This window comes from Triplophysa rosa, linkage group LG14, assembly GCF_024868665.1.
Source record: "Triplophysa rosa linkage group LG14, Trosa_1v2, whole genome shotgun sequence".
In the NCBI taxonomy this organism is placed as follows: domain Eukaryota; kingdom Metazoa; phylum Chordata; class Actinopteri; order Cypriniformes; family Nemacheilidae; genus Triplophysa; species Triplophysa rosa.
The window spans coordinates 4515861-4530072 of NC_079903.1; the positions used below are offsets into that span (position 1 = coordinate 4515861).

General features: G+C 47.0%; 1 protein-coding gene across 6 annotated transcripts in view; it reads left to right on the top strand.

The window, feature by feature from the left end:
- LOC130564623 (cytoplasmic dynein 2 heavy chain 1) overlaps positions 1–14212 on the top strand; it is an 81466-nt gene extending 67254 nt beyond the window's left edge. For all 6 annotated transcript variants that reach the window (XM_057350873.1, XM_057350877.1, XM_057350879.1 and 3 more), the window contains 7 exons: positions 1234–1350; positions 1623–1832; positions 9541–9630; positions 12833–12942; positions 13078–13159; positions 13633–13749; positions 13867–14212. In XM_057350873.1, coding sequence (XP_057206856.1) covers positions 1234–1350; positions 1623–1832; positions 9541–9630; positions 12833–12942; positions 13078–13159; positions 13633–13749; positions 13867–14025 — 885 coding nt within the window. In that variant the 3' untranslated portion in view covers positions 14026–14212. The remainder of the gene's footprint in view (positions 1–1233; positions 1351–1622; positions 1833–9540; positions 9631–12832; positions 12943–13077; positions 13160–13632; positions 13750–13866) is intronic.

The window sequence follows — 14212 nt, forward strand, 5'->3', positions numbered from 1 at the left end:
TAACCCTAACAATCACACACAACTGTCTGCTCTTTTAGATTTTCAAAAAAGTTAATTCTGTATGATTTATAAGCTTGTTTCCTCATGGGGACAAAAAAATGTCCCCACAAGGACAAGGATTTTGGATATTGCCATATTTGTGGGGACATTTTGTCCCCATACCGTAGGGTTTACCCTTCCCACACACACACACATACACAGCTACACTGCGCTCTTATTTGTCACTGTCAAGTTTAGACTGATCTTTGCCTCCCTCACACACACTGTTGCTGTAGAGTCTCTCTCTGTGTGTGTGTGTGTGTGTGTGTGTGTGTGTGTGTGTGTGTGTGTGTGAGTTCAGCTCCTGTAATGAGACCAATTTATCAGACGGGTGTCACCCGCACCTCTGATGCAGTTTAGCACAGTCACAGAGAGCCTGTAGATCTAAAGCTTTCAGCTCAAGCGTGTGTGACCATTTTGCAAGATGTAAACACTTATCCAGAAGCACTTCCTTTTTATATTTATCTTACGTTCATTAAGTCTTATAATGTTGGTTTTAATTCAGTTGGTAATGTTCTGTTAGTTGTGTTTTGCTCTGACACTTGTGTAGTGTTAATAAACTGAAACAGTAGGTGCATCTGGACTAGAGTTGTTTGCATCTTGCAAAATGGTCTGTAGACGGCTTCAAAATGGCAACATAAACAAAAAGTTACTGCACATGCGCGCGTTCGTGGGCTGCAGTTAACTTCCGGGACACATTCACGAATAATAGAGTGCCTGTAGATTATTTCTGATAACAAGCAAAAGAAACCGAGAAGAACCATTACGTGGCTAAACTTGTCTCTCCAATATTTTGAATTTAGACTGCAATACCAAGCTCGACCGCTAGATGTCAATGTACCACACGGTTTGTTTAAATGCGACCGAACTACAGCACCCATTCAACAAATCGTTTATTTAATACAATTATTATACAGTAAAATAGTAATACAAATGAATATGAACATAAATGAAATAAAATATAAATAGTTATATTATTAGACACAAGCCAAACACAAACTGGAAGTTAACTGCGGGGTCAGGCGCACGCGTCCGATGAAACGGTCTATAGTCAACCTACAATTCAAATGGATTATAAATGGTTTATTTGAAAATGTAAAAATGCAGAATGGTTTATGTGTTGGGTGAGGGTGAGAGTTTACACAGTATAAATATCATTACGTCTATGAAAAGTCCCTGTACGTGTGTGAGCAGGTGATCTCACAGCTGAGGATTCTGAGCAGGCCGATAGCTGCCGGTTCTAAATTCGACAGGGAGCTCTGGTCTACCGCTTTCTCACCTGTGCTCAACCTGTGGAAACTACTCAACCAGGTAACACACTGTACAAGCATAACATCTTATGTAATATCATTCCATGAGGTGCACTTGTGATGTTAGTTTGTAATGTTCTCCAGTGTGTCTCCAACCGTATACCTTGAAGCGTCTCCAGGCCGGTGTAGTTTTTAGTTTTTAAGTGGCTCATTTCCAAGCTTTATTAGATGTTTATTAGATGAAATGTGCCGCTGTTTTGATCAGGTTGTTGAGAGTTCTGATTGACCATTACATTGTTTTAAAGTCTGAAGATGCTTCCTGTGTTGTCTCAGGGTTCCTCGTTGATCCATCAGAAGGTGACTCCGCCCAGCGAGGGCGTCGGGTCTCCCATTCTCTCATTCGTCCAGCTGGAGCAGTTTAACGCTGTGCGATTGGTCCAGAACATCCACCAATCGCTGGCTTCGCTCAGCAAGGTCATCAGAGGCACATCGCTCCTGACGGCTGACGTTCACAAACTGGCCACCGCACTCTTAAACCAGGAGGTAAGCAAGAGGGTGGAAAAGACATTTAAACACATGAACTGCTGTGAGGAGCATAACGTTATTCTATTTAAAACAGGAAGTTAGGTCACGACATAACAATTTCTTTACATTTGTTTAGGGCTGAAACGATTCCTCGAGTAACTCGAGTTATTCGAATACAAAAAATCATCGAGGCAAATTTTGTTGCCTCGAAGCCTCGTTTAATCCATTTAACTACAGTAGGCCTACACACGGAGCACTGCGTTTCCCCACGGACCGTTATTACTGACGCACAGCCCGCTAAACTCTATTCATGTTACAGGGCTCTCAAGTCTAACGCATTCACTGTGAGACACATGCATTTTAGTCTGTTCACATGCTCACATGTATTTCTCATGCTGATAAATAACTGAGAGCTTATTGAAATGGTGAACTGCTATTTTACTTAGTTTTAGTCTATTTTGCGAGTAAAACTTGTTTTCCGGCTACATTGAGTCCATAAAACTAGATGCGGACTAGTGGACGCTGAATCCTGTTATTTACACGTCATCTGTCTGTTCTGCGTGTCTGAGTGAATGAACTAAACAGTTTAACGTGCTACACGCGTGATGCTCATAAATTTGTCTGCGTCTGCGCTTTATGAGGACATGAACACATGAACTTCACCTCCAAAGTTGCTCTGAGATTTTATTTCAGAATATTTTACTGAGTGAAGCTAACACACTAAAAAATAAGCGTCTTCCGACGACCTGCCAAAATAAAAGTCTGGTTAACTCGGTATTTTTATGTGGACAAATATATTACTATTTAATAGTAGAAAAAGAAACTAAAACTAATTTAGATAAACTAAATGCATCATGCATTAGCTGAAGTTAGTTGTTTACCTTTGAAATTATTCTTTCTATTTTTATTAATGTTTCTTATTTATACATTTGTATTAGGCCTATATTGCATTTTGAATGTAATATGGCAATGTAATATACTAAATGGGTTTAGTTTTCACAGATATTAATGTATGCAATTTCAGCAACAAATGTAAATTTTTCTAAAAAGGAAACCAATTAGTTGTTCATTTTAAGAGACCTGTCTTATTTTCTCTTGTATATTTAGTATTGCTCTTTAATAAAGAAAAGGTACTTATTATCCGAATACCCGATTAATCGATGGAAAATCAGTAGAATACTCGATTACTAAAATAATCGATAGCTGCAGCCCTACATTTGTTTATAATTTAGCATCAACATTCTCATTAAAAAATGCTTTTAGTGTCACTTTAGGGAGTCCATGTGCACATCAAAAGTAATCTTTTTTATTTCATTTTGCTCTTAAAAACCCATAAAGGCCTGCAGAATGTCGCAAAATGTGAACTCCTTTTTTACGGTTATTGATTTTTAAAACTGCAATGGTAAAGTACTGTCAATGCATTTAAGATGACATTTGTTTATTGTCATGTGAACTTTGGTACAATGAAATGTACTCGCAAGGAACGTGGATTTGAGGGGCAACAAAATAAATGACAAAGAATGTTATGTTAAAGGAATGTTAATAAAATGTTATGTTATAAAATGTTAAAGGATTATATAAAATAATATCAAAAATACACCAAAGCAAAGAGTAAATCTACAGTATCCGCGTGCAATAAAACTAAAATATTTATGTAAATCAGAATAACGTCTTGGTTACGTATGTAACCTCAGTTCCCTGATGGAGGGACAAACAAATTTCCATTGTTGTGAAAATCTGCAGTCCCTTTCTGTCGGTCTCTCGACGTTGTGTCGAACCAACAGATTGGGATTCGCTCTTGAGAACCTATCAACTTCTGACTAGTTTAGAAAAGGCTAATGAAATTGGCTAATGAAATTTGCATGCCGGACTCCTCCCCGGATGTCCGGGTATAAAAGGAAGCCGGCATGCTCATTCATTCACCGTTTGGTCTGAGGAGCCTGAGAGCATCCCTCGACCGCTGCGGCGGGCGGCCAGTGTTGTGGCATAAAGGACACAACGTCTCATTCCCTCCATCAGGGAACTGAGGTTACATACGTAACCAAGACGTTCCCTTTCTGTCGGTCTCTCGACGTTGTGTCGAACCGACAGATTGGGGTTCCTATGGAAAACGTCACAGCGGTGAGCGATGCTGACTGGCCTGGGTGAGTCAGACGTGAGCGCTAGCACGAAATTGTAACTGTCCAGTGGAGAGGTAGGGGGTCCCAGAGCTTTTACGAAAAGGTGGAAAGCCCCTGCCACCGGCCGTCATGGGCGGAGGCCTTAATTCTCTAACAGCGAGAAGCCGCCCGGCACCGTACGGGCCACTGGGTAAGCATTATTCCCCCCCTGGGGGAAAAACGCTGCAGAGACCACTACCTGCCGTAGGGAGGAATTAGTGGAGACACCACATGGTCTCACCATCAGGGGAGAACTCATGGGAAAACGTGCGGACTGAAGGAGTTAACCGCAAGGTGGAGGTTTACCACCTAGGGAGGTCATGGGTTGCCGAGGTGGGAACCATTCGTGAGGATACATCAGACGGAACCGCCCACGGGGGGGGGGGGTTACCACGTCTGGAGCACTAGGTCCGGTTAGAGCTATGTGGTAGATAACTCAACTCAACTCCCCGGCCTAAGGGGGCAGGGCTGCTCTGCCCAGCCTGCCCCCAGGAAGGTGCTAGTGATGGATGGAATGCCTGTTCTTTACCCAGTGGGGAAAGAAGGGAGGCGTAAATAGCCGCTGATCCCCCTAGAGGAAGGGTGAAGGGCTTTCGCAGGCGTATGCCCTACCGGCTGCCGGTCCTACATGTTGCCCTGCAGGACGCAGGCTGACACCGGTTCCACGCGTAGGTATTAGAACCTCGCGAAGGTGTTGGGCGTAGCCCAACCCCCAGCTCTGCAGATGCCTGCCAGAGAGGTGCCCTGAGCCAGTGCCCATGAGGAGTGTGCCCTCACTCCTAACGGGCAGGGGCAATCTTGAGATCAGTGCGATTCAGTGCGCCAGCCTCTGTTTGGAGACAGCCCTCCCCTTCTGCTGATCTCCAAAACAGACAAAGAGCTGCTCAGAACTTCTGAAGCTCTGCGTGCGGTCCAAGTAGAGGCGCAGTGCGCGTACTGGACACAACACGGATGGGGTTGGGTCTTCCTCCCCGGTGGGGAGCGCCTGCAGGTTCACCACCTGGTCTCTAGGGGGAGTGGTGGGAACTTTGGGCACGTAGCCGGGCCGGGGTCTCAGGATAACGTGAGAATCACCGGGCCCGAGTTCTAGGCAATCTGTGGACACGGAGGGTGCTTGTAGGTCCCCTACCCTCTTGGAGGTGAGCGCCATCAGGAGAGCCTTTATCTGTTATCGGTTCTATTAGTCTTTATCGTGAGGTGAGAAAGACCGGCAGCTCTGAGGGGCTCGTAGGGGGGGCCTCTTAAGGCCCGCCGCCTAGGTCGTAAGAGGGTACGGAGCGCAGACAAGGCGGTAGCCTTCTCGCGCCCCTTAGGAACCTAATGACCAGGTAGTGCTGTCCCAGAGGCTTCTCAGCAACTGGGTCGTGATGAGCGGCTGTAGCAGCTACATACACTCCCAGTGTGGAGGGGGGAGAGGTTACTCTCCAGTCTCTCTTGAGGAAGGGAAAGCCCGTTCCCGATCGAGCAACTCCACGGGTCTTCTCTCCGAGAAGAGCACCAGGACGAGAAGAGGCGCCACTTATGGGCGTATAGCCGCCTAGTGGCCGAGGCCCTAGCCTGAGTGATGTCCCAACCACCACAGGGGGTGGGCCACTCAGGATCTCCTCGTCCCGTCCAGACATGGAGGTTCCAGCGGTCTGCCTGGGATGCCGTAACGTGCCCCTTCCCCTGGGAAAGCAGGTCCTTCGCCAGGGGGAGCGGCCAGGGGGGAGTTGTTGTCAAGAGCCTTAGCTCCGAGAACTAAGTCCGGTTAGGCCAATAGGGCGTAACTAGTACCACTTGATGCTCCTCTTCCCTGGCCTTGCACAAGACCAGTGCAATGAGGCCACTGGGGGGAAGGCGTATTTCCGCTTACCCTGCGGCCAGCTGTGCACTAGGGTATCCATGCCGAGGGGTCCCTCGGTCAGGGAGTACAAAAGCGGAAATGGGAGGAGTCCAGGGAAGCAACAGGTCCACCTGCGCCTGGCCGAACTGCTCCCATATGAGCTGGACTGCGCGGGGATGGAGTCGCCACTCTCCGCGAGGCGTCGACTGACGAGAGAGCGCGTCGGCTGTCTGGTTCAGGTCGCCTGGGATGTGTGTGGCTCGCAGGGAGCTAATCACCTGCTGACTCCAGAAGAGGAGGCGTCGGGCGAGTCGTGTTAGCTGCCGTGAGCGAATGCCACCCTGACGATTAATAGCGCCATGGCAGCTGTGCTGTCCTGACTGGACCAGCACGTGCTTGCCCTGCACGAGAGGTTGCCACCTCTTCAGTGCAAGTAGCACAGCCAACAACTCTAGGCAGTTGATATGCCAACGCAGGCGGGGGCCCGTCCACCGCCCCGACACTGCGTGCCCATTGCACACGGCACCCCAACCCTGCAGGGAGGCATCCGTCGTCACCACGACGTGCCTTGCCCCTGCCCTAGGGGGACCCTGTCCGCAAGAAGGTCATTGAACACCAGGGGGTCAGGTTGCGTCGGCAGAAAGGCGTGATGACCATACGCATGCTGCCGGTGTGCCACGCTCTCCAGGGAACCCGTCTCTGTAGCCAGTGTTGGAGCGGTCGCATGTGCATCGACCCGTGGGGGACCACCCCCACCGAGGATGCCATGTGCCCAGGAGCCTCTGAAAGTTTCAGGGGGACCGCTGACTGACTGACTGAGCGTGCTCTTGAGTTGAGTTCCATACCGAGAAAGAGGATGCTCTGCACAGGGTAGAGCTTGCTCTTTTTTCGGTTGACCTGTGGTCCCAACCGATCTAGGTGCCGGAGCACTAGGTCCCTGTGTGTACACAACAGATCTCGCGAGTGTGCCCAGACGAACCAGTCGTCGAGATAGTTAGTACCCACACATCTCTCTCCCCGAGGGGAGTGAGGGCGGCTTCCACGATCTTCGTGAAGACTCGTGGGGACAGGGACAGACCGAAAGGGAGGACTCTGTACTGATATGCCCGCCCTCGAAAGCGAGACATGAAAGTAAGTGTCCTTCAGGTCGATTGCCATGAACCAATCTTGACATCTGGTAGACGCCAGGATGTGCTTCTGCGGTACGCAGATCTAGCAACCCCCTTTTTTGGGGGGGGGACAATGAAGTACAGGCTGCAGAACCCGTTGAACATCTCGGCCAGAGGGACAAGCACGATTGCTTGCCAGAGGGGTGGTGACCCTGGCCCGAAGCACGGGAGCATCCTTGCCTCTGACTGAGGTTAGAGGATGTCCTGAACTTGAGCGGGCGTCTGGTAAGTTGTATCGCATAGCCGAGACAGATCGTATCCCGTAGCCACTGTGACAGTTTGGTGGCTCTAGTCAGGCTCCCAGGGACCGAGACCGGGGCTAGGGGTACGATCTGCTTCATCGACCTCCCAGGGGGTGGTTCGATGGCTGGCAGAGCGGATTCCTTGCCGTGGGGAAGCCCCCGGGAGGAAATCGGCTCTGCTGACTTACCTGCCTGGCGATGATGTAGCACAGCACACTGTCGACTGAGAGTGCTGAGGGCTACTGATTATCCTCGACATTGGGTTTCGCCGTGACGCAATGTCGAGTTGCCGAACACCGTCGTGTAGAGTGTGAGAGCGGCTGTGATATACACCCAGAGAGAGAGAGTGGGCCGTTGGGGTCAGGAACCGTCCCGCATCGACCACCCAGCGTGGAATGGCTGGGGTCGGGCCCGATGGTATTCTCGATCTCCCCGGTGTCTTCCCATGAGGGCCGCTGCTTTTGCCGCTGACGGGGCGATGGTCTCCTCCTCGATGTCTCTTCCGGGGGGCCGCCTGAGTGGGGGGCGCCAGAGCCGATGGCCGAGGGCGGCCGAGTCGCGGCAGGGGAGGATATGCTTGATATCCTCTGTCTCCTTCTTTACTGTCGAGAACTGCGGCTCGACAGTATCACCAAACAGCCCCCCCCCTTGCTAGATGGGTGCGTCGAGATAGCGGACCTTCTCGGCGTTACTCATCTGTGCAATGTTCGGCCAGAGGTGTCTCTCATGGACCACAAGTGTGGACATCGCCTGACCCAGGGCCCGCACGGTCACCTTGGTCACCCGTAGAGTGAGGTCGGTGGCGGCGCGGAGTTCCTGCATAAGCGCTGGGTCGGTCTTACCCTCGTGGAGCTCTCTCAATGCCTTGGCCTTGCAGGAGCCATAGCGTGGAGAGAGGAGGCAGCTTGGTCCGCCGCAATGTAAGCTCTCGACACCAGAGATGCCGAGACCCCATATGCTTTGGACGGGAGTCTAGGTCGAGCCCCCCAGGTGGCCGCCGCCTGCGGGCACAAGTGCACCGTGGCGGCACACTCCACCTTGGGGACATCAACGTATCCTCTAGCTGCCTCACCCTCGAGGGAAGAGAGGGTGACAGAACTTGTTTGACGTGAACGTGCCGGAAAGGGGGCGTTCCAGGTCTTACTAAGTTCCTCATGCACTTCCGGTAAACACGGCACTGGGGGCAGACGCGGCTTGGAGCCGCGCTCAAACGGCCCAGGAAAGCATGGCTGACATTTCGATGTCTGCTTCTTCCTGGGCTCGACCCCCCGAGGGAGGGAGCTCTGAGGAATGGCCGGAGTCAGATGGCAGTACGTCACCCCCCGATGCTGCAAGGGACAGCTCATCATTATCACGCACCGTTTCCGAATACGTGGTTGAGGAACAAGACCTCCTGGGGAACGGTCAGACGAGCTAGACGAGGTGCGAACGGTCCGTGAGCCGGTGGCTGGCGGATTAACACTCACAGTAATCCTCATATCACCCTTGCTGCTTGCCGTAGCGGACGGCAGGGCCGTAGTCCTGCCGTCACGAAATGGGGAGCAGACGAGGTGGTGGCTGAGTCCCGTGGGAACACAGCCACCCGTGATGCAACGTCTGAATTGTCAACCGCCCGCAGTGCGGGCAGGACGTATCCACAACGTCTGCCCCAGCGTACTGGAAGCAGACATCGTGTTCGTCCCTCTCCTCGATGAGTGTGTTGCACCCATGAGAACAGCGGGACATGCCACGCCGGAGAAATTTGCTCTTTTAGAGAAAAGATTCATAAGATTCCAGCAGTAATTCGGTGTAGAGTTTGAAGTCTCAAAGTCGATCAGTGTGAAGGCTCTGAAGAACAAACGGTGAATGAATGAGCACGCTGGCTTCCTTTATATACCCGGACATCCGGGGAGGAGTCCGGCATGAAAATTTCATTCGCCAATTTCATTGGCCTTTTCTAAACTAGTCAGAAGTTGATAGGTTCTCAAGAGCGAACCCCAATCTGTTGGTTCGACACAACGTCGAGAGACCGACAGAAAGGGACTGCAGATTTTCACAACAATGGAAATTTGGATCATATTGCTCCTAGAACGTTTTGCTAACATTCCCATTAGGTTACGAAGACAGTGTTTCTGAATAATTGATATGCTACACTAACAACGTAAGAAATGTTTTTATATTTAGCAATGAAACATAATGTGGATCAAAGCTCTTTCAATGTTTCTGTGAGAAAATGTGTTGATAACTTTGAGAGAACGTTTAGGAAACATAAGTTTGTTCACTGTGGATAATGAACTTATTCATTCAAATGACTATTAAAGCTCCTAAATTCTCTCTCTCTCTCTTTCTCAGTGTCCGTTAAGTTGGCAGAATAAATGGGAAGGCCCTGAGGACCCGATGCAGTATTTGCGAGCTGTCGTGTCCAGAGCACTTGCCATTCAGGTAAACACACACACACACAGATGCAGATGTGTTTCAGTGATGTTTAGATGTGCTGGAATGTGTTTGACCTCATCACAGTGTTCCAGCCGCTCTTGAGTTTGTTTAGTCGTGTGTGAATGTGTGTGTATAGGATCCTGGAATACAGAAGTGTGTTTGTTCAGGAAACACCTGCTCTTGTGAAATGGTCTGTACCACCACAGCCCCTTCATGTTCATGACCATTAAGCCACTGGAATGTGTTCCATAGTATCAGAGGTGACTCGTGGGATAAGATGAGATTGTTTCTCAGGTCATCTTCTCTGTTCAGTGGGTGATTCATCTCTATTTGTCTTTCACTGTAATAAGAGTGATTTGTGAATCGAATTTGCAATGTTTAATAACATTGTTAAGCTCCTTTTCATGTGATGTCAACACACCTGTACATGCATGTGATATCTGCTGATACAGGCAGAATGTGAAGCTCATTACACGCACACACACACTGACCTTGAGTTCAGGGAAGGGGGAAGGTTAAGTGGCGTGAATATTAAACGCATCAGATACGGTCTCGTGAATAATTCATGAGCAACGTGAACATCAGCATCACATGGGAGACACAGCTGAACACATAATATACAAAAACACAACTCTCTGTATGTGCGTGAGAAAGTGTAATATCGTTTACTTGAATCATGCTTACATGACTTTCTTCATGTAACATCGTGACTGTGTGCTTCTAGTGTGTTTGTTTAGATGTTGAGGTTTGATCCGGTGTAAACCATAATGTGTGTGTGTGTGTGTGTGTGTGTGTGTGTGCGCATGCGTGTGTTTGAGTGTGTGTGTTTAATATTTGTGTGTTAGTAAAGTGTGTTTATTCAAAGTTTGCATCCCAGTAGTCAACGTGCGTGTATTTTTTGTAATTGGTGTGTGTGTGTTTGTGTGTGTTTTTGTACACGTGGAAGAGTTTGGTTCCAAAATGAGATTTGTTCAAAAATCATGTTTTTTTATTGTGCATTCCAATTAATATCAATCAAACTGCAGTTGCTTTGTTTTGATTTAAGCCATAATAAGAAAAAAAAATACAGCTAATAAACACAATAGAAACATAATAAAAACATATTTTTTAGTTATCTCATTTTGGAACCAAACTCTTCATATTTGTGTTGCATTTTGTCTCACCAAGATCTTTTCTCAGTAATGTGTGTGTGTTTGTGTGTGTGTGTGTGTGTGTGTGTGTGTGCGTGCGTGCGTCCGTCTGTGCGTGCGTGTGTGTGTGTGTGTGGACATGTTTTTATATCCCGGTGGGGACCTAAACCTCTAAACCTGAATGCACATCAACACATGGGGACTCGTGACCTCAATTTTTGATAAAAGCTTTTAAATTGTACAGAACAATGTTTTTTTAAATCTAAAAATGCAAAAAGTTTTCTACGATCTTTAGGTTTAGGGGTTGGGTTAGGGGTAGGGGATAAAATATACAGTTTGTACAGTATAAAAAACATTACGCTTATGGACTGTCCCCACGGAGATAGTAAACCAGACATGTGTGCGTGTGTGTGTGTGTGTGTGTGTGTGTGTGAGATGTGTGCGTGCGTGTGCGTGCACGTGTATTTGTACATATTTGAGTTGCATGTTGTCTCACCAAAATCTTTTCTCATTTCCCAAATATGTTTAGCTCATATAAAATAAACAAGAATTTATATTTTTTATCACGGTGACAAGAATGTAAAATAATAAAGTATAAGAATCACCATTGAGAATAATTACAAACTGAAGCCCAGAAGTAAAACACCCAAACCAGACACATTACAGTAATGAGAAAATACTGTCATTAAAACACCATTTCACAAAACGTTTCTTTGTTTCGGCAAAATATCTTTTTTATTTCGGGTGAAATATGACCTGGATATTTTTCCATGAGTTTCACACAAGGGGTCAACTACTTTCATTTAACCAATCAGATCCTGGGACAGAAGCCAAAGCAAGGATTGTGTGTGTGTGTGTGTCGCTGCAGACTGTGAAACACCTGTCGTGTGTGTACAATCCCTCTGTGTTACTGATGCAAGTCAGTTTGACTTTATTTAGTCATGCAGAGAGACACGCCGCACATGAAGAATGGGATTCTGCAGCTGACACCATGATGAAGATGATGATGGTGTTTATCTGGTCTCTCAGAGAACTCGATGTCTCGCAGAGATGAAGTATAAAAATACCACAGTAAATGAGTGAAAGAACAGGTCACTGATGTGTGAACATTCAGATACACAATGTGAAAGGTTCAATACATCTGTGGCCTCTGTGGCATGGTATCGAACAGCACAGTAAATCATTCTTCAGTGCGAAAATGTTGTTTGCTAGAAATTCAACAAGTGTGGAGAAAACACAGATTCTTCATTTCTGCAGATTATTGAATCGTATCGGTCAGCACCTGCTCCAATGAGCCCCATCTCCATTTGTACAGCTGTTTACATAAGACATGTAAGACATGTAAAGTGTAAGCTCGTATATCCCTGTGGATTACTCATCGCCAGAGAAACACACCTGCAGAAACACATGGCCTGAGATAAACACTTTCAACAAACTCAAGCTCTCATTCAAAACAGGAAAGAGCGCAGCACATTCTTCTGCACCCGTTTGTCAGGTCGTCTTCTGACGCTTCCTGAACAAATCATTCTGGACGGGAGACAACCAAGAGTTTGGCTCCTTCAGATCTGAAACGTTTTAACAAAATTGGTACAGTGTTACATTTTTCCTCTTTGCAACATTTCAGATTTGTTTTTAAAAGCCATTCACTCATTGGTCAGAATGTGTGCGTGCTGTTCATGTCTCGGGATTCGTGTCAACATTTCAGGATTGGACCATCAACTTCACAAGCATTGTTTTTGCTTTTGTGCGTTACTGATAAGTGTGCGAGGTAACACGCCTGCGAACGGAAAGATTGACGTTTTCTCCGGAGCGACGGGTTTTGATCCTGCACTGCACATGTCACGTCTGTCTTTTCTAACACACTCGCTGCAGTTCATGAATCTCTGCTGACAGCTGAATGGGTCGTGTTAAATATTAAAGAAGAGAAACATGTTAAACGTTAAGAACGTTTGTTAAGAACCACTGCCGGAGAGCAGAAGCAGATGTGAACAGAGATCGATTGTTAATCCACAGCAACAGTAAAATCACTTCTGTCATCAGAACTCATCATCATCGTGTGTGTGTGTGTGTGTCCACAGGGCTGGGTCGAGAGGGCAGAGAGAGGAGCTCTGCTGTCAGAAATGCTGGATCTGTCTGAACTCTTCCACCCCGACACTTTCCTGAATGCTCTGAGACAGGAAACAGCCAGGTAACTTCCTGCACGCACACACATGATCAACTCATCACACGTGGCATGCTTCACACACTCGTACCTGCTCAACACATCTGATAAAACAAGCGACAGGGTTGAATATTTAACTCTGTGTGTGTGTGTGTGTTTCAGGCTGATGTGTTGCTCTATGGACAGTCTCAAGTTTGTGACATCATGGAGGGGTCAAATCACTGAAGCGAAACTTCAGGTCAAGGTACAAACCGCCCTTTGGTGTCATTGTTTAGAAGATCTGATGGAGTTCTCAGTGTTGTGTTTCATTCAAGTATCTTATATGTTTCTCCTAAAATTGTTTAACAGAAATAAAAAGAGAATGAAACGAGAGTGTAATTGTTAAAACACACGAGGAGTGTACAAGAATGTCGATTGTAGAGGTCAAATAGTCAATAAGGTCTTCAATAATATTGACTTTTGATTGCAGACTTGACAAACCTGAGCTCAGTTTGACACCTTGTTGACATCTCTTCTGAAACTCTGAATCTTTTTCTCAGGAGAAACATCTGAGACACAGATGAGACTTAAGCAAGTTTCAATTTGCTCTCCGTTTAATCACATCGATTTCTAAAATGAGATTTCTCATCTTTGATTTTTCTTTCTTATGAGAAGCTCTTACTCTCATTTGACCATTAGATATTTTAATGCCAAAACACACTCTCTCTCTGTCTGCAGGTTGGTGGTCTTCAGTTGGAAGGTTGTAGTTTTGATGGAAGTCGTCTGGCTGAAAGCCATCATGACTCTCCCAGTGTGTCTGCTGTCCCTGCATGTTACATGGCCTGGATCCCACAGGTAACACACTCTCTCTCTCATATATACATATATCTCATAATTACAGTTAAATTTATCTCAAAATCACACATCACATCTTTGCAGAGCGCTTACAGTGTGTGCGTGTGTGTGTTTCAGAGCGCCGTGGGCAGTTATTCTCCAGAGGAGTGTATATCTCTGCCTGTCTACAGCAGTTCTGAGCGACTGCGTGTGGTGACAAATGTACAGCTGCCGTGTGCCGGAGCTCATGACATGTGGATTCAGAGCGGAGCTGCCCTCTTTCTCAAACTGCAATAAAACACACGTCCCGATGTGATGTTACTGAGCGTCACAAACTCGGATATTACCATAGCTTTACATCAAATCGCTACACAATATTGTATTTAGTTGTTGCTTTTGTCAGTTTTAAACGGTTGTCAGGCTGTAGTTATATTCAGACTCTTTCTTTGTATTTATATGATTAAATAAAAGTTACTGACTATTC